Source organism: Zosterops lateralis (assembly GCF_965231275.1).
Source record: "Zosterops lateralis genome assembly, chromosome: 3".
Lineage (NCBI taxonomy): Eukaryota > Metazoa > Chordata > Aves > Passeriformes > Zosteropidae > Zosterops > Zosterops lateralis.
The window spans coordinates 84,726,299-84,749,703 of record NC_139764.1 but is presented as its reverse complement, the minus strand read 5'-3'; the positions used below and the strand labels follow the sequence as shown (position 1 = coordinate 84,749,703).

The 23,405-nt window shown below is 36.7% G+C and overlaps 1 protein-coding gene across 8 annotated transcripts in view; it reads left to right on the top strand.

Annotated features, from left to right (window-relative positions):
* The window catches only part of COL19A1 (collagen type XIX alpha 1 chain), a 178,440-nt gene that overhangs the window by 45,796 nt on the left and 109,239 nt on the right, over positions 1-23,405 (top strand). For 7 of the 8 annotated variants that reach the window (XM_083856907.1, XM_083856906.1, XM_083856905.1 and 4 more), the window contains exon 11: positions 21,499-21,543. The exons of the other annotated variant lie outside the window; for it this stretch is intronic. In XM_083856907.1, coding sequence (XP_083713033.1) covers positions 21,499-21,543 — 45 coding nt within the window. The remainder of the gene's footprint in view (positions 1-21,498; positions 21,544-23,405) is intronic. 8 annotated transcript variants of the gene reach the window in all.

Here is a 23,405-nt window from a genome sequence, read left to right as displayed (position 1 = left end):
TGGGAAAACCACAGGAGAAGTCTTTATGGCTGCCCTGTTGTTACATTTTTTCTGTAGATATCTGTTGTTGCCACAATTGTAGTCCTGTAATTGACTGGAAAAACCTTTGTTTTGATCCAGATAGACAGTGTTTTACTTTACTGTGCTCCGAGATGTGAATTAATGGAAAGAGTTATTGTGAAGCATTGTGTATTGAGATTGATCTAGAATGAAGCTGTGTTTTCCCTTGGCTCTTTCTGTAGCTCCTACTCTGATGTTATCTTGCTTTAAACTTACTAGGCTATGTTGCTTTTCCAGTCCAAGTTATTATTACTACAGTTTCCATGGTTAATATTATTTGGGTTTTTTTGCTAAGTGCCTTGCAAATTCATTGTCAGGCCAAATCCCAAAGCTCCTGTTAGTTTACATGAATCTCAACAGTCAGATCTTATTTAATATCCAGACATTGTACTTTTTCTGAACATTACCACTCTTTTAATTCAGCCTATATAAAATAACATTGCTGCAAATTAAAAATTAACTACCTTGAAATACAAAACTGTCAAAGCTTAAAACTTCTAAAATAAAAAAAAGGAAGCCAAGTATTTTGTACATACCTAGATGAAAAAACTGAGATCAACTGTCCAGCTTCTGCTAGCCTGAGTGTGGAGTACTGCAGTGCTGTGTGTGTTAACTCTTTCTGGAGCTCGAATGAATATTTTCCTCATGTTGTGAAAGGTGCTAATGTGTTCTCTCCCAGGTGATGCATCGAGAACTATATACAGCTGTAGAATCTTTTATTTCTGTGTTCCCTTAAATGTGGTGTTCTGGATGCTAACACTGTACGTAGTGTTAAAGACAATGAAGTGGAGGAGCAGCACCAAAACTGTCTGAGTTGAAGAAGTATTTGGACAACACGTTCAGGCACAGGGTGGGATTCTTGGGATGTTCTGTGCAGGCCAGGAATTGGACTTGAAGATTCTGATGAATGCCTTGCAACTCAACATATTCAGTGATAAAAACACTCTAAGCACTGTTTGCAAAAGCATCTACATTTCAGGGTGTTGAGGTGCAGACTGTGCAGTGCTGGGAGAGCATTCTGAGGAGCTACTGCTGTTTCTGTATCCCCTTAAAGTCTTCAGCACACGTTATCTATTGTCAGAGATGTTAAATTGCTTAGTATGGCTTTTCTTATGTTTTTGCACTGTGTATTTCTGAGCTCTGTGCAGATGTGTCCCTGAGTCACTAGTTAGAAAGAGGAAGAAGAAAAATTAAATTACAGGTTTTTTAAAATTTAACTGAAGTTTGAGGCTTCAAAGAACAGAGGTGCTGTTGATATTTCTCCCAAAACCTATCCACTGCAATACTCCTTTGCTTATACTTCATTCCCTGGGGAAAAGTTCAGAGAATAAGTAAGCAATAGATTTTACTCATGTTGCTATGCACAAGCAACAATATCAATTCATTTGACCTATTTTAGATGTTTACCTTAGTATGAGATAAACTTGGCTGTTAGAAGTCCTGGTTTTTTAGACTGATTATCCCAAACACACCTGACATAGTGAAAAACATTAATAGAATAATACTATGCAATGGACTTTATTACTTGAGAGAATCTTAACAGGAGAATCTCCCAGTGCTTGATGCTCATATACTTAATTTTCAAGATATGAATAAATGGTGAGACATCTGTGAGTCTTCATATATGGCCTTGACTTTCAAGGATCTTAAGTGTGAAAGTTGTTCAATCTGTCTTAAAATGTGACACTTTGCCTTCTGTCACTTTCAAGACATACTGTCACTGACAACATTATTTCCCATTCACTAAATGCTGCAGTGGATTTGCCACAGTCTGCTGGCTAATAGGTGCACAAATAAGTGGTGAAGACTTCTAGGAGGCTCTTGCTAATTAAGAGGTTGGATGTGCTGAAGGCTACTACAGAGAATAGAATTTAAGGATTGATGACTCTAGGGTAACATAAGAATAGCCTTAACACCCTAAAGAAAACAGAGTAATGTTCTGGCCATAATTCAGCAGTTTTGTGGATTTTTCTGATGCAGTTCTTGTAAGCTGCCGAAGTAAAAAAATGAGGTTTTCATCAACTGGTGGCACACCACAAGATGCCTGTTGTCTCATCTGCCTTTGGGTTAAAAGAAGTCAGTGTCATGGTGCTTATGACTAATCTAAACAGTCAAGAATCTAATACAGACCCTGTGGAGCCCTACCTCAGGCCCCCAAAGTCAAAACACAGTAGATAGTCAGCACCATTACATATGTGACTGTCTATTTGATGTCCACCTATCTAGTTCCTTCCTCCCCATCCTTTTTCCGAAAACTGTCTTAAGAGATTTTTCTTTTAAATAGTAAAACCTACTTGGGCCAACAGGACAAATTCTTGAGATTATCAGAGGAGACAATTCTGAATTATTTGTTTATAATTCTAAAATAAGAGGGGGTAGTAGTCTTCCTTTGGAGGAAAATTTGCTTCCTTTGTAGGCCATCAAAAGAGATGGAATACAGTGGCACGATCCCTTTCCTGCAGTTAGAACTGATTTGTAGCTCAGCCTTCAGGGCACACTTCTTCAACGTATTTGTCAAAGCATGATACAAGAAAAACTGGAAGTTGTGGTTAATCAGAATCCCTATGTGTCTGAGACCCTAGGCTCTCTTCTTCTGGCTATGTTCAGGAAAAGGTCTGAGAACAGAAGAAATGTGTTGAAGAAAGCACTGTGTTAGCCTACTTTTTGATGATTAGCAAGTGAAATTGCCTCTGAATATGCTTCTGAAGCCATTTAGTAAAACTGGATTGTAGCCAGAGTGCTGGTTATGGCGTGAGAAATTAAATCTGTCCCTGAAGTGGAGGTTTGAGGTGACTGGACTGATTGAAGATACATTATGACCTAGGCTCCAGAAATTAACCAATTCTGATCTAGCAGTTAGACTCATTATGACAACAAAAACTGATTCTCAGCCATTAAGAATGGTCTTCACCTATCACTGCTCTGTACAGGGTCACATCACTGGCATAACCTGAGCAAGGTCAATACATCACTGTAGAGTGTTTCTATTTTTAAAAGTTTAATTGTTTCCTAGTGTTCCTGTACTACTGAAATTGAGAGACAAAGTTCCTGCTGGTGTGACCTACAGAATTCTCCCAACTGAAGTCATAATGTCATTGTACTTCATACAGATTGAATGTGTGCAGGTCCTTCCATAGTGTCCCTTCACCCACTGGGGGATTGCAACAGACTTCCCTGATATGTTTGTGTTGGGTCTCTGCACAAAGCATATCATGTGATGGATCCTTCCACTATGTATAGGGGGCTTAAAAAAAAGAGAGAAAGCTACCTTTTACATGGGCAGATAATGATAGAACAAGGGGGAATGGTTTTAAACTCAATTATGAGAGCTCTAGATAACATGTCAGGAAGAAATTCTTTACTCGGATGGTGGTGAAGCACTGGAACAGGTTGCCCAGAGTTGCTGTAAAGGCCCCATTCCTTTAAGGTCAAGTTGCATGGGGTCCTGAGCAACGTGGTCTAATGGATGGCATCCCTGCCAATGGCAGAGGGGTAGGAACTAGATGATTTTCAAGATCTGTTTCAGCCCAAGCAACTCTATGATTCTCTCTTTATGCTGCATTTCCAGGCTTTCCAAATAGTCTCACACCACTTAGAAGCATGATTAGAGGAACAAGTCCTCAAGCCTTAAAAATGTGTTAGACATTTTCTGAGGATAAGGGGGGTAAAAATTCCACCAACCACCTGATCTCAGTGTTCTCACAGATAGATCATGTTTTACTTTCCTTCATTGATTTTTTGTAAACTTGAACAAGACTGGTTTAATTTTCCTCTGTATAGTTGAGATTTTTCTTTTTCCTGCATTTCTTGTGTCACGCATCCAAATAAGTCAAGTCCTTTCCTTCTCTTTGCTTTTGGCTCTATAGTGCCATGGCAACAAAGCTCCAAATTGAAAGTTTATTTAAGTTCTGGATGCTGAGTGATGGACTCTTGTTTGGGTTATGGGGTTATTTTTTGCTGATCTGTGATGCCTTGACAGTCAAGGTGAATTTCTCAACCATTATGGCATATATATTTTAGGAGGTAGACAATTTCTGTGTACTTGAGAAGTTTAGCAGGAGAGTTCCTGGTTCTGAGAGATGAGCTGCCACCGGTGGTGGATATTTTGATACACAGTATTAAGCATCTTGGGGACCTTATGAGTCCCTCCAAGTATGTGAGAGGAGATTGTAGTGAGTGTTTGTCTCTTCTCCCAGGAAGCAAGTGACAAGATAAGAGGAAATGGACTCAAGTCACACCAGAGGAAGTTTAGATTTCATATTAGGAAAAAATTCTTCACCAAAAGGGTGATCAGGCATTGGAATAGGCTGTTCAGGGAAGTGGTTTGAGTCAACATCCCTTTAAGTGTTCGGAAACTGTGGCATTTGGTGATGTGGTTTAATTGTGGAGATATCAGTGTTAGGTTAATGGTTGGTGCACATAACGATTCTATGGCTTATGTGTGTTAGGAGTCCTGCTGGCCAGAAAGGCCTTATGCTTCTGGGAATGTCCTGATGGCAGTAAGGCTCAAAGGACTCAAGCTAAGGAAGGCAAATTATTTATTCTTTTCCTAGTCTTTCCATATTTTTTTAATTTTTCTATTATAAAAATTTTTTTCTTCCTTATCAAGTGACTGACATTCTGAAAAATGAAATTGATGTAGGCAGCAAGATAATTCAGAAAATTCAGATTTACCAAATTAAACTGGATTTGTCCATTCCCCTTTACCCAAACCTCTATAGTAATTGCTTTCTCATGATACAATGGTACAATTCATAATGATGGAGATTATGTGTCTATGTTTCTTAATCTGCGTTTTGTGAAATACTTGTGGCAACATTCACTTTGAATATTTGATTTTCAAATGACATAACTTTAATGTTTTAGGTTTTCTGCATCTAGATTATGAACATTATTCCTAAAATATTAAATATATTGAGTAAGCTTTTTAAAATATCTGGTCTTACATGTAATCTTGAAGTAGTGAGATATTTAATATGCTGTGCATTTGCTACTACACTCTATATAGATCATCCTGTAATATATTAATAAAATAGTTTAGATTAAAAAGAGAAATAAGTGCTTATTTAAATCAAAAACTGTTCATTTCTACACAAATTAGATTTATATTCAGAAGATTTACCAAATTAGACTGGGTTTACCCTTTCCCCTTTATCCAAACCTGTATGGTTATTGCTTTCTTATGATTCATAGTATACAATTCAAGTATACAATTCATAGTGATGGAGATCATGTATAATCACATGTAAAATGTGATGGAGATCAAAGTCAGGCCAGAGAAAAAACCAAGTGTACATATCAAGAGTTCTACCAACTGTATGAGTGCTATTTGTACTTCGAGTATTAAAAATGAGACTTACATGAATTGTGTTTTACATAAAACTGTTCAGCAGGTGACTGTAAAAGGATTAGTCCTTTTTCTTCAAGCACATGTATTTGTGATGATGATCCACAAAATGTACATGAACTCACATAATTTTTGAGCTAGAAGATAATAGTACTGGAATAGATAATGCTGCTTGTAGTGTTGTTTTTCTTAATTTAACTGTGTCCTATGGTTATCTGGAACTTCAGTTTTCTCAAGTCCAATATCACTGTGCTGTCTTCAGTTTTAACTGACTTGGAAACCAAACACTGATGATTTCAGTTTTTGATAAATTTAATTACCCTTTTGGAATACGGTTCTCTTTATATTTGGAACAGGTAAGGAAATAATTAGTAAAAGGCTTGAAATGGGCAATAGATACCATTTATGGTATGAATGCTATCAAGACCACTTCCTGAACCTGAGAAAATGTGTTTGAAAACAACTGCATTATAGGATTTTTTTTTTCAATATAAAACATAGCTTAGAAATGCCTAGTGCTTTGTTTTCCAACACGATTAAATTCACTTAAAATTTAAAAAAAAATAAAAATTACATGCTATTGTAGCATTTAACTTCAAATTGCTTTCAGAGATATTTTTAACACTCCTCTCCATACTGAGTTACTACAGGGTCAGAGCTTCAGAGCCAGCTGTGTCATGAAATCCACAACTGGAAACTTGTTAAATGTACATCCAAATCAAAACATCATTGTGAGCATCCTTGTGACCATTGATCTGCTTTCCCCATTGCTCTAGCTAGACTGTGTAAATTCTAGAATTTTCCAGGGCATATTTGACTTTGCAGGAGAGCTGTTGATATTTGGCCTGTTGTGCCAGTTTAGCATACACTTCTGGAGCATTAATCACTCATATAAATGTACAAATCTGAGGAGGCATTGGTGTTGAGTTTTCAGTAATGCAATCTTTTCCTTGCAGCTGTCTTGAAAAATCCCCGGATATATTGCCTTCCACATTTCATGTTCTGCACAGATCCTTGACAGGGATCAGGATATTTCCAAAGTAACTCATCAGCGTCTTTGAGAAAAATTCCAAAATGCATGCAGACACTGGATAGGTACTGCTTAAAGCCATCTTAGTCAGTTTATCTGTCTTTTTATTCTCTGCTGTCCAATTTATGAGCTCCCATCGCTGCTAATCAATTATGTTTCCATATTCTTAGATGAGGTGTGGACATAAATTGTTATACAACTTCTGAAAAATCTTTGTCCTGCTTTGCTCTGGAGTCTCTAACAGAAACAAAATAACATAATCAGTAACATAGGAAAAATATTTGACATCAGAAATCTCTTCAGAGTAAGAGAGTTGTGAGCTATAAGAATGTGATCCAATTGGAAACTTTATTACCACTAAGTTTAAAGCCTTGAGCTTGAAAACTGCTGGTGATTGTAAATCAGGCAGTTGGATGCCATCTATTGCAGCAACAAATTTTCTACAAGTTTTGTATTCCTTTTGTGTTTACAGTGATATCTTAGTGTAAAATAAATATACATCTTATTTTAAGAGATTGACGCATATGAAAATAGTAGTTCTCAGTAGATTTGTGATACATAGATATGCTTAAAAATAAAATAAATTATCTTACTTGGAAAGTATACTTTAGATCATTATGTTTTCCAAAACTTGTTTCATTGCTTCAGCATGTATGGTTCTTGCCTGCTTGCTCTTGCTCTCTCCTTAGCGTTACAAGAAAGTGTTTTGAATAGCCTTTGATCATAAATTTGATTCCAGAGAGCTGTCTGCTGTGCTGACTTATTTTTGCCTTATTAGGTGATTTTGCAGTTCACAACTCCAGGAACTGTTGAGCTTCCTGGTTTTTCAATTCCTAAAGCTAAACGACAGCAGTTCAGTTCAGTTCTCAAGAGAAAGCTCTGTGGAATCAAATTACCTGGCGTGCAGTGACACTGCTGGAGTGTTATTTCCATTCTGGAGGGAATGGTGCTGGTGGCTGCTGTAGGTGTTGGTGAGCAAAGACTTCATATTTTAATTAAAGAATCATTGCTTTTTGAGGGAAAGGAAATATGCTTCAGTCCCATCTGAGAAAAGTTACAGCATTGTCTTTTGTGCTGTCATGGGTTCCCTCAAAATCAGATTAGTCTGTCTCAGTAGAACACGAGTACAAATGTGATTTTGGAGTCAGACATTACTTGTATTGCTTGGCATCAAAGCCGTGGTCTCCTGCAGGCAAGTGACACTGGTGAGATAAGAGTGAGGGTCATATATACCCTCTGGTATTTGCATTGGAACTGCAATAACCAGCAGAACGTGGCTGGTCATGGGGGCCTGGAGTGCAGCAGCCGCCTTTGAGATGTGGTGTGAGGTGTGGCCAAAGCAACCAAAGGTCACCATTCATTTTCGAGGGGTCTGGGATGTTGGGAGCAAAGCAGAGCATGGCACAGTGCCATGCAGGGCAGGCCTTTGTTAGCCTGTTACGTAACGTGGAAGTAAAACATAATGCGGTTGTTAAATAATGCAGTCATTAAATGCAGCCCTTTGTTCTTTAATCGGAGAGTCATGAATACTCTAGCTGTGAGTCTGCCTGGCTCTGGGGTCCTTAACTGTGTTTGAGAAGCCTCAGTCAGGACCTTATACAGCTTGAAAGGGCAGAGGGAGGCTTGAGGGTCCTTCTTCAATTGCTCATAAATTGTATTTATTGGATTCTTTCTGGAAGGTTTCTGTGGTACATAGATTTTAGTCTTTTCTGGTTTTTTGGGGGTTGGAGACTGTAGGTTTTGAAACGGCTATTCCAAAGTTTCCACATCTCATCAGAATGCAGAGCTTTAAGAAAAGTACCCGTTATTGCACTGTGAAAGTTGGCAGCAGTGTGTTGCAGGAAATGGACTAATTGGGGAGGAAGGAACTTTCTCACTGTACTGCCACATTGTACATCTTGTCTGACACATTCTGCTTAGTTTTGTTTGTCTTTTAAGGCAGTAGGTATTGAACTTCACAGAATACTAGATTTTTTATCTGATGTATTATTGATCTATATTAGGGTAATCATGGGTATTGTTATTGTTCTTCACTTAAATTATATATAAGATTATTTTCTGCCTGGATAATAACTCCTATTATGAGTAGCATATTGGATTTTTACCCTCCTCACTAAATGTCAATCAATGCAAAACCAGCACAATTTTTTAAAAAAATCTTCATTTCATGCAGTAGAAAGTTTATACATAGTACAAGTTATACAGAGGTTGTAGGTAATATTATTGGCTGTGGTGACTTGTGGCCTGCTAAGTGTCCTTTGCCCTTTTTATAAAGGGTGAGTTATATTATTAAAATTTTAATAAATCCAGCTCATATGTGCATTTTTAATGTCAATGAATATATTTCTTGCCCCCAAACCCACTAAAATTGTAGGGTTTTATATTCCAAATTCAATGTAAATTACTTTTTAAAATTCATAGATATCAAATTGTTGGAAATAAAAACTCCATTTTATTGGTAGAGTAAAATCATTCACAGGTATTCCAAACCAGAATGTATTTTTATTTTTTTTTTTAGTTCTCCCTGCTAGTCTGTATTTATAAACACCTAAGATCCATACTGCATGTTTCAAGTCTGAACCGATTAAATCAATGTGACATGCTGGGGCTGGGCCAAGTCTTGTCTAATCAGCAGTCAGCACTGTTGCTCTGGCATGAGGCTCCCAAAAATAGAAACACAAGAAGTCAAACAAGTAAGTGGAAGGGCACTAAAAGAAAAAGTGCTGCTAATTCCACTGTTGACTTTTTGTCTAATGGATTCTTGTTCCCAGGCCACACTAAGTAAAGCAACTGGCACGGGGTGTGTTCCTGCAGATGGCTCAGCAGTGACACACGTGGCCCAGCTGGGTGACAGGTGTTTGATTTGTGTTTAACAAGTATCTCACACAAGACAGATTTATTTTTTTTTACAGATACTGAGAAGCTAGTCAGCTAACGTTTTTTCTTCAGAATTAACGTGCCTTTCACTATGCTCCCTTTCTATTCTGAATGACAGTTCTGATTGTCCCACACACATGAAAATAACATGGTGTTACTTTGAAATAAGGCTCTAAACAGGAGAAATTAATTCATGATTAACTTTAATAGTTGTAACCTGTTACCTTTGCACATGGAAGTTGCACAGCATGTTACTTCTAGCTACTGACAAGAATGTCTCAAGAAATAATTCTTCAGCTATCCACCTCACAGAATGAAAATTAACTTTAAAAGTATAGAAGGAGAATGCCAGACTTCTGGGCTGTGGCCATTATACTCTGTGTTAGTGTGTCTTCCCATAACTTAACAAGGTTTTGGGACTTTCTCAGACAGAGTAGTACAAACCTGGAGTAAAAGAAATTCCCTGTGCAGTGGACCATGCAGTATTGATGAGGTGCACCCAAGGCCACAAGGGAGGAGCAAAGGTGGGAAGCTATTTAACAGATGGGAATTGTGTACCATGTGTACAATGCTATTCCTTAATAAAATTTTGAAGCTTTGTTGTAAGCTGCATTACAGCACACTGCATAATTGGAGAGAAATTGTCTCAGTGGAAATCTGGGGGGTGGGAGGGGATTGTTGTTTTTTTTTTTAATGAGAAAAAGACATTTGTTAGTCATTGCCATGATAGCAACTCTGCTAGTGAAGGCAGCAATGAAAATGGAAGAGTAGCAGCATGATTTTGCCAATCATCTTTGATTAATGGGGACCTAAGCAGATAGGATGTGTAATGTAAGAGTGGCTTGGCCAGTTTGTCTTCCCCACGCCATTTCTCCATTCTTTCATCTGAACATTTTTATTTTCTGGTATGAAGTCCATGAGTTGGAAACAGGTAAGACTTCAGGATCTATTAAGAAAAATGCATGACTCTCTGCAGTGACAGGGTTATACTGCCAGTGTTGTCAAACAGCCAGAAGAAATACCACTCTCTAGAATACACTGTACTGACAGTACTTCTGCTGAACCACAGAAGAATGAGAAAGGAATGCAGCTGGAGAAATGGGTGTCAGAGTATTGTTGATTCTCTAAATAAACATTAGACTTCAATGAGGGGATGGTTAAAAACTCACACAAAAAGCTTGTGTCCCTCGGATAGTGGACAAGTTGCTTTCTGTGAGGCATCCCAGGTGTAGTATGCAAAATAAGCTAGTAAGCCTCAAAGAGGTTAAGAAAAGACCTGAAAGATAAAATTACAACCCTACTAGGCTGAGATGTCATCAATACCTACAGAGGTGCTCAGAATTTATGGAAATGGAGACTTACCTCTAGGGAGTAGCTCCAGGACTCCTGTGCTGGCAGTAGATCTGCTGATCCCCGATTCCCAGTTTAGTCTACATGAGTTGGAGTAGATATGTGGTTGGTATATCTTCTTAATATGTCTCCAAAACACAATAAATGTAAAAAAGCACTGTTGTGGAAGTGAGGTGAGACATTTCCTGGAAAAGTCTTACAAATCTGTGTGTAAGTGGAGACGTGTAAACTGTACCTTGAACTGCTTTATTTATCAGTGGTTAAAAAGAGGTTTGCAGCTACAAGCACACTAACAATATGATATTTCAGAAAAAGTACTGATAAGACAGTACTTAGATTACAAATTTCAGTCTGTATGCAGTTCTATTTATTCCTTAATTACCAAAAATGATTACTTTTTCTATTGCTTTTTTGCATTTCATATCTGTTAAACATTGAAGGTTAAACATTCATATCTGGTTAAACATTGAAGTTCGTATTTAATGGTCTGTGGGACTGACTTTTAGTGTAAACTTGCATTTGTACCAGCTGAGAATCTGCCTTCTGAATCTTCAAACTGTGAAACTGGATAGTGATGATGATGATGAAAATGATAATAGTTATTTTATGAAAAATAGCTTCTGAGATGTAAGAGGTTGACCAATGCTGTTTACATTCCTAATATAAATCTGGGGGTCCAAATATTATGTTAAGTATAATAGTCATAATATATTATATTATCTTTGAAAGACCTCAGCAATATGTTCATATTGAATAATGCTTTTTAACATACATCTAGAATTATTGTATTTCAAATACTATTTGAGCAAGGCCAATTAGATTACTTTAGAGTTCTGTTGAAACTTTAATAAGATTTGGATTTGCTTTAACACTATGTTTTGGTTGGATTAGCAATAAATTAATAGATGGTGTGTAAGTCAGGCAATTTTCCTTTTGACAGATCTGCTGTAAGGGAAAAAACATAGTTGCAATAAACGATGAGTTGTCCATGAGTATAAGATCACTTCAAATTTTTTCAATTGTGTTGCTTCAGATAACGGAAATATCCAACTGGTTAGACTTAATTTTTTAGACTGTTCATCTATAAGACCTTATAAATATTTGAGAAATTTTTTCAGCCAGAAGCCTATTTGCATTTTCTCTCTACTCTACAGGAAATGTTCTAGTGAATTTTACTTGCATTTTTTTTATGTTCTGTGTATGATGTTGTAGGTCAAATGAACTGGATTGTTATCCAGCCTATGTTTAATTTGTGTCTACACTGCATTTTTAAGTTGTCACCTCTTCAAGGACATGCAGTAGCAGTGAATACCATTTGTAGCTGCCAAAGGCTGAAAGAAGACCTACTGATAGCAGAGGCTCTGTCCTAGAGACTTCAGTCAATTTATTACCAAGGGAAAAAAAAAAAAAAAAAAAAAAAAAAAAAAAAAAAAAAAGGCAATATACCTGGCTGTAGTTTTGCAGGACAATAAATGGAGTGATCCTTTCATCTTTGGTTTTTAAGAACAACTTCTCTGGCTTTTTCTCTTGGGTAGAAATAATTTTTGGGAGGAAAATATAGGAAAAAACTTTTGGCTTACATACTTTATGTATGAAAATATGTTTTATGTATTAAAATACAGATATGCTTTATGTATTTGAAGAGAGATATTGTGTGAGTTGCATGCTTTTTGAGACATACTTATAGCAGAAAAAGGAAACAATACCAAATAGAGAGAGTGCAGTCTAGAGTAAAGAGCCCTGTGGCCATATTCTCTGATGCTCTGAGCTGCCTACAACTGCTGATTCCTTAGTCTGAATACGAAGCACCAAACCTCAGATTTTCAAGTGTCATTTAATTTGGAGTATATTACATCCAATTGCCTGAATGAATAGGCAAGTCAGTCTTGTCCCAAAGATGGGTAATGGGAAGTGATGGGAATGAGGAAAAATTGTGTGCCTTCTGAACTCAGTCTATGTTATAATATTCTGATAAGATCAGTAGGGTTATTGCTATTTGCCTTTCTCTTGAGCAGTTACTTAGGAGCCCTCTAACCTGCCCTGATCCCCTTGGCCAAACCATGGTGTATCTGCTCCACTGCGGCTGCTGTGGAAGCAGGACAGAGCAAAGGAAATGAGCTATTTACCTGTTACAAGCCCTTCTTCATCAGGCTATTTTAAGGTAGGATCTTATTCTTGCTCACATGGATCAAGTTTGCATCAAGGGTAGCACTGAGCAAGTACTCAGAAAGTGCTGGTAGCTCAGCAGTAACCAAACGGGAATGAAAGGCTTGGTAGATGCAGTGAAGCCAAAATGTCATAATGTTCAACAGAAACTTCTTGACATGACTAACCCAGGAAATCCACAGGGCAAGTTTTAATAAATATCTTTTGAATATATTTTTATGTAACTAATATTTTATTAGAAGATCCTAACTATTAACATGAGCCTGTTTAATGAAACAAGGAAATATTCTAGTAGGCTAAGAAAGGTATCATATAATGGACTGTAATTGATGTGGGATTTTTATCTTCAAGGCAAAGCTTAGCCCCTGCTGGTGGCTGTGCACTGGCTGGGTACGTGCTCCACGTGGGAGGATGCTTCTCAAGCCCACTGACAGTACATTGTTGAACATTCCGCTCCATTTCTGCAATGCTAAAAATAGTTGTCCTCATTTTAAAACACCAGGCTATTAGGTTATTCCAGGGGTCTGGCATACTTAGACTAATGGAAGGCACATATCCATAAATTATCAAAACACTTAGTGTTTGACTGTACTGATTTTGCTTCTATTAAGATGAGTTTCCTTGTTAGTAACACTGGTGTATCAAGCCTATTCTGTAAATCAAGCTACTGACAGTTCCCCAGTAAATTTAAAAATAAAAATGTTTGGTTTTCTTATTGAGAATGGAGAAGCATCTGAGTGTTTCTTGGTGGCTGTCTTTTTTTTTTTTTTTTTTTTTTTTTTTTTTTTTTTTTTAGAATCATGTCTGAAAAATGCTTAAAGTATTTAAGTATTTTACAGTAATTGTTTCTCTTTCCCAGCCTTGAAGAAAATCTCACGAAGTTCCAGCATGTTTGCCATTATAAATCTTGTTAGTGCCTAAAATAGTCCAAATAGCAAAATGCATTCCAAGTGATTGATAAAAGTTTCTTTCAACACTTGGGGTTTTTTGGTTACTTTTCTTTTTCTTTCTTTCTTTCTTTTTTTTTTTTTTTTTTTGTGTGTGTGTGTATGTTCAGAAAATGTGATTCCTAATTAATTTTTTGCTACCATATCATTTGACAGTACAGATAACAATGCTCCTCATAAAGTTCATATGCTTGCATGTTAAGATAGCCTCTCCTTTTATTCTTTTTATTTTTTTTAGTGTGAAAGTCGTTTATTTGGGGAGAGGAAATAGTTAAATGAAGAAATCAATGTATAAAAACTGATGTAAATGCATTCTAAGAAGGTTGCTATATACACACATATAAACCATCTTACTCTACTTTCAAAATACTTAGGTATAAGCCAAATCTCTAATTTTATAAGGTGTTTAAGTGCAATTATAACCTGAAAAACCAATCAGTTAAAAATATATCAAGGACCATATTTATAAATACATCGCACATTTCCAAAACAGTTAAAGCAATCACAACATCAATCATTTTAGATTTAATAAGAATCAATAGTGATAGTATTGATATAAAAGTGTATTTTTGCATTGTTGTATTGAAGAAATAATAATTTGTAGAGCACTGATTAAACAATGGAAGACAAAAGACCTAAGGCTTGTCTTCATAAGAAAACATTGTGACTGTATTTTGGGAGTGTCTTTCTAGCTTACAGTGATCCACTATAGAAGGGAAGATGAAATGTTATTATCTGGTAGCAGACTATAAAGAATTTTTCACAATCCATCCTGTAAATCTAGAGAAAATGAAGGGCTAAAGATTACTTGTAATGATGATTTAGAATTTTTCCCCAGTATGCTACCATGTATTGTTACGGATGAGAGCTGGAAAGATGTTGGAATCTGTGTCATGAGTTGAGTTACAAAAATGCCATTTTGGCAGGCTATTTTAAGATGTATTTAAATTGTTGTATGTTATGAGAGCTTTGTACTTATTTGCTTAATTATTTGTATAATTCTGGTGAATAATTATTCTTTTATTGGCTCTTTCTGTTTATAAGAGAAACTGGAGTTTTCCCTTTGTCTCTATTCTTTTTGTGTCTGGAGACATTTGGCTCCTGCTTGGCTTGGAATCAAACAAGTAAACTTTCTAAACTTTCTTTTGTTGCTGAATTTTGGCATGGACAGAAAACTCACTTGGGTGGTGTGCAAGTTACTAGGGCCAACTTCTGTCAAGGACATCAAATCCATGAATGGAATGGAGAGATCATTTCATTTTAGGTTCTTTTAATAAGAATTCTAAGCTTCTATTAGAAGCCATATGAGCACAGATGAATTCCACCAGAATTTAGCTCAGTAACTATAATTTAATTATGACAAAAATTAATGTATTCATGGTGACATATTTCATGAATCTGTAAATGGAGGGTGGTTCTTAGCTTTCAGTGGAAGACCCAGGTTCTTACAAGGTCTGTAATTATTTAATACACTTTGCTAAGAAGAAATGGAAAAGAAAATTACTGCAATATTTTATAATTTAATTCTAAATGAGATTTTACTAGGCTTTTAACTGTATCTTTTCCTTGTAAATCTATATATTAAATGCAGAATTGAATTGTCTGTAGCTCTCAACTCCAATTTCTTGATTTATGGTTTTCTTTTGTTCAAATACTCTTTATTCAAATATTGAAGAGGAAGTTTACCGTGTTACCTTTTAAAAACATTTTTGTTTAATAAGGTGTTTGGTTTTACTTATGCTCAGTTTCTGTACATAACTTTTAAGCATCTGGTTCCCTGAATGGAATTTGCAAACTCAAATCAGATCTTTAATTTTCATTAAGCACTATAAGGAGAAAGTCATTTGGGAGCCAGGGGTGACTGTCAACTGTACAGACGACTAACTTGGCTCTTTTTAAAAAACATGGGTTAGAGGACACAGTAAATTAACAGTCTATATACAACATTCATTGGGGAAGTAGGGCAAGCCTGCCTGGTTGCAGACGGTCAAGATTTGCATTTCTTTCTGTTGAGTAAGTTGGGCACTTGAAGATGAATGAAAGATCTGAAACGACCCTTTGAGCAGAGCCTGGAAACCAGCAGTCAGCCTTGTGCATACAGCTCCCTGTTGGACCCAGTGGTTTAAGGGTCGGGCCCTGTGTGCTCAAGTGCCTGATACCTGCTGAGGAGACAGTGGAAGCTGTGGTACACTTGTTGGGGTTTTAGGCGCTTGGGTAGCATGCAAGTGTCTTCCAGACTGTCTGCTTTGGAATAGGGCCTGAAATAAAGCCTGAGAAAGTTTTTCATGTGATCAAAATTCTCTAAATTTTGTTGTCCAGTTGTCTGAAGCAACCTACAGCTATTTCTGCCACAGAATAGATAACCTGTAATTGTTCATGGCCTATTATCTTGAAAGTGGAGAACATAATAACCAAATAAAATATAACAGACATGAATAACCCTAGAAATTAATTCAACTATTCCATAGAAAAGGAGTGAGAAGCAATGCATGCCCAGATGCCTTTTTCTCTTAATTTATCTCAGTCATGAGTTGGGTCTTTAAAAGGATGGCTGTGTACAGTTTGCTTCAGGGGGAAGCTGGCTTAGTAGGTGCTCCTGGTAAACTCGGTCTTATTGACTCCAAGGTAGAAGAGAAACCAAACAAATACTCAAATAAACAAACAAACAAAAGTTTCATTCTAACCATTTGCAGTCTCAACATCCTTTTTACCAGTGTCCATTATCTACATAAATGGCACTTGAATTAGGTATCCGGTTTCTGAGTTATATAATATGACAGAGGAACTTTACTATTGGCTTCTCTTCCAAAAGAGAAAGGACATATGGTGCTGGGTACAAACCTGCCCAGCTGTATTATTTTGATTTAAGACCAGTTTCTTAATTCTTCAAACTGTACAGGTCTTTTCAAGTACAAGATTAAAGATTCAAAATTTTGAAATTTGAGTGTCTTAAGATCTCAGCAAAATGAAATGAGGAGCAGCACTTCTTCCACTTTTCCATTTTAATCTTTTGCTCCTTTACAGAAGTGTAATATTGTAGGAAGGCCAGAACTTGCAAAAAGTAACATATTTATTATAGACCTTGCTGGTAATACTTGTTAAAATTGCCTCTTTTCATGGTCAGATTTTTAGTTGATTGCTTTTAATAGTAGATGCTTTTAATAGAAAATATTTGGAATTAAATCTTAATGTCTGTCCAGCTAATAACTTCTAGAAGATGGTAGGGGAAATAGTTCTGCTTCTTCAACAAATTAAGAGACCACACAAAAAATTCACCATTATTTTGTTGTTATTAAAATTTCAAGAAAGTGTTCTGCAGCGTGACCTTGATGCAATTTGTGTATCTTTAGGGCAGACACTTCCTGTAATATAGCACAAGGGGAAGGAAGGAAGGAACTTATTTTCTACAGATGAGGTAGCCAGCATTTTGTTCAACAACAAGATTACCACAGTCTATCAATTTCTATATTCAAAGCCAGGATCTTACTGACTTATACTGTAGGCATATTTAAACATTGAAAATCAGATCAGCAATCCTGCAGTGAGCATCAAGACAAGCAATCAATGATTGTCCATGAAAAACTTGTGTGAAATGTTTTGCTTGACTTAATATGAGTATTTTGCCACACAAAGGAGAATTTAAGTCAGTCATACATGTGATACCTTCTAAATTTCACATTTTTATTTCTGCAGCATTTGAATTCATTGAAGTAAGTTACCAATGGCTAATACTGTTATATTTTTATACTGCCAAGTGGAATTTTCCTAAACTTCTTTACCTACATTTTGTTGACTATATTTCTTAATATCTCTAATTTGGATTTTTTTTAAAATTCAAATATGTGCAAAAAACCTGGGCTATTTCTGAAACATAAGGCATTTTTAATCACTAACATTGGTACAGGCAAGAACTGACTTGTTGAACAGCAACATTGCTGAAAATGATGTGGAGGTAGACACAAGACTGTATTATGAGTTAACAGGGTTCTCCTACTGGAATAAAATAAACCACATATTGAACTATATAATTAAAACTGCATCTAGCTGATCAGGGGGAGATATTTTCACTTCTTTGCTTGGTGGTACTGCGCCTGATACGCTGTGTCATGTTTGGGGGAGTCCTCCACATTCACTTCCACAAGAGATGTGGAAAAACCAGAGAGGGTCCAGCAGGGAATTATTTTATGTTCAGGAGCCTAGGAAAAAAGGTATCTGAGGAGAGTTTCAAGGAGAAAAATTTTTTGAGTGTGGATAAGAGGAAGCCAAGAAAAGATTGAAACTGTCCTGCAAATCTGCAGAGCCCAGCTGGTTCATCTTCAAGGACGGCTTCCAAAACCCCAAGAACACGCCATGTTGTTATGCAGGGAGTTGAGTGAGTGTGGCACAAGGCCAGCAGGGATGAACAAGATCCTTCTGACTGACCTCAGACAGAAAAGAAAGTAAACAGTGGAAGCACGGGTGAGCTACCCAGTAAGAACATAGAAACACTGCCAGAGCAGGTGGTGATGGCGTTAGGAAACCAGAAACTCATCTGGAATTGAAACTAATTAAGAGAGTTTTAAGGGCAGCATGAAGGGCTTCTGTTAAGTGCATCCATAACAAAAATAATGCTGAAGAAAACATTGACCTGCTGCTTAATTGGGTGGGGGTTGTGAAAAGGCTGAGGGTACCCAATTACTTTTTTCACCTTGTTTTTTTCTCTAATAAGTTTTGCCCTCAGACCTCCCAGTTTACTTAAGCATGTTAGCAGAGAGTGTGATGATGAACCACTGGCCACCAAAGCAGAAGAGAGTGCTAAGGAGCACTTAAGCTACTTGGCTGCTTGCAAGATACCAAACATTATGCATCCAGGGGTGCTGGGGCAGCTGGCTGATGTCACCAAGGGTTGCGCTCTGTCATTATCAAAAAATTATGATTAGTAGGGAAGATCACTGATGACTGGAAACAAGCAAACTTCATGTCCATCTTCAAGAAGGATCCATTGAACTTCAGGCCAGTCACCCCCCGCCCCGTCCCTGGAAAAATTATGTAGCAAATCCTGGAAGGTATGTCTGAACAGAGGAAGGACTAGAAGGTCACTGCCAACAGCCACTGTGGATTTACCGAGGACGAATCACACTGACCAACCTGATTTCCTACTCTGATAAAATGACTGTCAGTGTGGATTAGGGGAGAGCAGTGGATGTTGTATACCGTGATTTCAGCCAGGCTTTTGGCATAGTCTTCAGATATATCATTACAGTAGAATCTGTGAGGTTCTGACTAGATAAATGAACAACAGAGTGGGTAGAAGATTGAGGTCAAAGGTGGAATGATGCTATGCAGTCTGACTGCTACCTAATAAAAAGTGTCATATCCTATGAGGCAATACTGGATATTATTTAATGTCCTTATTAATAACATGGATGATGGGGTTCTCAGCAAGTTCGTGGATGTTATCAAATGCAGGGTAGCAGTGAGTGCACTGGAAGGTAGGGCAGGAATTATATTCTCAGCATGCTGGAGAAATGAGCTATCACAGAACTCTTACAGTTAAGCAAGGTCAATGTGAGGGCCTGCCTCCAAGGAATACCCTCATACCACAATACAGGCCAGGTGCCAAGTTTCTAGAAAGCATCTCTATAAAAAGGGAGCTGGGAGTTCTGCTGGATGCCCTTTGTTTGAATAAGGCCAAAGGCATCTTGGGCTGCCTTAGCAGGTGCATGTCCAGCTGACCAGGAGGACTGATAGATTGGTGAGTGCTTGTGAGACCACATCTGGAGTTCTGCATCCACTTTGGAGCTCCCTGGGCTGAGTGCAGCAGAGGCCCACCAAGATGGCCAGGGCTTGAAGCCCATGATGTAAAAGGGGAGGCTGAGGGAGCTGGGATTGTTCGGCCTTAGGGTGAGATCATTTGGAAAGTGGTGGTGGTGTGCAGACTCATTGCTGGCTGTAAATACTGGATAGGTGTGGAACAGCCAGAGTTAGACTCCTATCAGAGATGTGCAATAAAAGGATGAGAGGCAATGAATACAAGCAAAAATTAGAGAAATGTTGACTCTACCTAAGAATAATCTTCATATAATGAATTCAAGATTGAGTAAAAACACAAATGGGTAAGCTAAATGAAGAAATCGCTTCCGTGAATTTTTTAGAATAAGTGTTAGCTGTGTTGTGGAAAGTTGGGGAAAAATGGGAATCACAGAACAACCCAGGCTGGAAGGGGCTTCAAAAGACTATCTGGCTTGACTTTTCGCAAGGAAAGGAAACTAGATGAACTGAATAGAAATTGTATACATTTGTAAATTATTTCAGGAATTAGCCTCTCATTTTTAGGTGAGGACATGTGGAAGTTTATTTCACTAGATACCATTCTGTATGCTCAGTCTTGGGCTTGCTTCTAAAATTGAGCTGTTGATTGTATAAGCCACCCCTACCAAAAGAAAAAAGTAAAAGAGAGCCACTTGTAGGAAGTGATGAAAAGTCCATAATTATTTGATAATTTATACTTCTGCACACCTCCAAAGCTTTCAATTTAATTCCCAGATGTGTAGTACATGATCAGTACACAATACATTACTTAAAAGATTTGCCAAAATGCTGCTAAGAAATTTTGCAAGTTATAGCCAGCTGTTCTAGTTAACCTCACTTAAACCTTAGACTTCTATTTAAGGAAATTACACTCTCTGAAGGGTGAAAGAATGTTTAGACATTGCTCTGTCTAGTTTTTTTAAAGGAATTTAAAAAACATCATAAGCTTTCCTTTGGATATTTTCCACTCTTTTCATCTAGAGATGTATAAAAAACCATGTGTGTTGTACTGAGTTCATGAGACTGAATTCTGGAGACTGGAAAAGACATGCAAATCATCTCCTGCTAGATGATTTGAGGGTGAAAGAAGAAGTTTGCATTTTTTTAATTAGGCCATTTTTGTGATGTCTGTACATAATTTTGCCCATCTGTCTTCTGTATGTCTCACAAAACATTCATGTACACATTAATAAAAACCCAGAGCAGGTGTTATTTTTGTATAATATAGACAGACTGCAGATTGCTTTTGATAAAGTTAACATAGTAAGATTGTACAGTATGATCATTTTCTGAGCTAAAAGTTAGGAAATTAGAGCTGGAAAGAGCATTATAATAGGCCTTTTTATTGAAATACCATCAAACAAAGAATTCAATCTGTTGAAATAATCTGAGCTTGAGTTAATAGTTTAAAACTCTCCTCTTCTGTATTTTCTCTTTCTTTGTTTTGGTTTGGTTTTAATATTTGGGTAATTGAATAAGGTTTTCAAAGTAAAATAAGTTTGTTTTCATAAATCATATCTGTATATTTTTTCAACTGATCTGGGTTGGAGACCTTCACAGTTGACCATATTTAAAACTTAAAATGAAAGTGTTTATAGAAATAAATGTATTAAAATTGGTTCTGCAGAAGAATAGTAGTATTTTAATAAATAGGTCTAGAGTCAATAAATAGTTGAGAATTTTTAAAGCTGAGAAAATCCCTTAGGATGAATGCAAAAATAAATTACTCCTATTAACTGGCAAAACTATAGAAAACCATATCACTTTTGTAGACATTTCAAAATTTCCTTTTTGCATGAGAGACAATCAGCATCCAAATTATTTCATTTTTGTCTCATAATAAAAGTTCAGTGCAGTAAAATTATTTTAAAGAACACGATTACTTGAACCATGTTTGTTTGAGATTTGTATTTCATCCTTTTGTGTTCCAGGGTGAACATGGCTTTCCAGGTAGTAAAGGTGAAGATGGTGAAAAGGTAAATTATTCTGTCCATGTAATTTATTGGTTTAACAATGTGATGATACATGGCCAACCAAGTAGAGCTTTGTTCTGAGTGTCTACCTTAATCCTTTAATTAAAAAAAAATCTTAAATTTTTGACATATAAATGCTTAAGAATGAGAAGTTCTTTATGTATTTATTGAGTGCCATCAGGGCTTCTTTTAGATTTTTTTCTTTTCCTGTAAGAAAAAGTTTTATGAGGAACCAACAGAACCTCAGCAGTGGCAAGATATAGTTCAGTAGCTTGTATTAAAATGGGAGTTAAACTGGCCTTGTGGAAGGCTGTCTTGCCTGACAGAATGCCAGCATTGGGTGGCATTAGATGATGCAACCCAATCTTCTTGTGTTACTTCTGACAGGTAAGTCTTCCCAGATCATCAATCAAAGGCAAATAAATGTGTGTTGAGGGACAAGTGGAAGCAAGAGTCAGATACTAGCTTGTCTAATAGGAATTAAAGTAACAGCGGTGATAATTTATGGTTGTAACTTCAGTTCTTAACCATGTTCATGCCTGTTTACTGGTTTCTCACTAGTTTTGGCTGGTTTGGATTAGGCAACCTGAAATAAGAGTCTTACCTTGAAACAGGTAGTTTCTCTGTGCTTCAGCCCACTGTCCAAAAAAGGTGCAGAAAAGCATTTCTGCTGAATTTATATATCATAAAGATGAAGAATGACAGAAGCTGCTACTCTGGCAATATTCAGACTGATGAAAATAGAGAGTAGGTGTCAGCTTCTGAATTTTAAAAAGTGTAATATATTTGTGAGTTAGGCTGCTTTGGACATGGATATATTCACTCACCTATCATACCTCTTCAAAAGTGTCAGACAGCTTTCCATGTTCGTATTTTAAAGAAAGCATGCTATGGATTAACAGAATTGAAGCAGATTTAAAATGTGGAGGTTTTTTTAGGGGGAAGTATCCCATTAGCCAAGAAGGAAGAAGTATCAGAAGTAAAAACCAGCATCCATAGCAGCTAACATTTATAATGTGAGAATTCAGCCTCTAAAAAAACACTTGTTAAACTTGAGTGTTTCTAACTCCAATGGCAGATCTTATTCCCTTGGTAGTATATTATTTATCAGTTCTGAAAGGCTTGTGGATTTTTTTATTTTTTTATTTTTTTTCCTCCCCATAATTGCTCTGTAGCTGTGCTGTGCTCTCCTTGAGTTTTATGAATAAATTGTGTTGGAGCACATGGTTCCAGCTGTTGCTGCCACTCTCTTTGCTTGATTTCTCTTATTTTAAAACAGAGATAAAATGATCCAACCACTGCTAGTCACATTTTTCTTATGTGGAAGCTAAATGAGCATGCTTAGACCACTTTTTTTTCTTTTTGTCTCATAAATTCAGATGATAATTAAAAGGTCACCTTTAAAAATACTTCCAGTGTTTATTATTATGCTTACTATTATTTATTATTAATCTACATTCAACTGCCCTTCAAATTAAAGGAAATATAAGAGTGGAAGGATCTTTATATTTACCAGTCATCACTCAAAATAATTTGGGCTAGTCTCATCAGAAGCTACACAAGACATTTGTGTTGGAAGCATGTGTTTTAAGGCTATGGGAAGTAGGTCTTTAGCAGTTACTCATTTCAGATTTAAATCAAATAATTTTTTAAGAATAACAATAACAATGCAGAGTTTCAGCTACTAAACTCCAGCATAAAAAAAAAATAAATCAACACATTTGAATTTTAACATAGCAGCACAAAATGGAACAGTTATACTACTTTGTGAGTAACAAACATGATTTCAAAGCCTGAAATGGAAAATTTTCCTGTTACCAAAAGTTCTGCCTAATATTGCATATTAGGGAACAAAATTTTTGCAC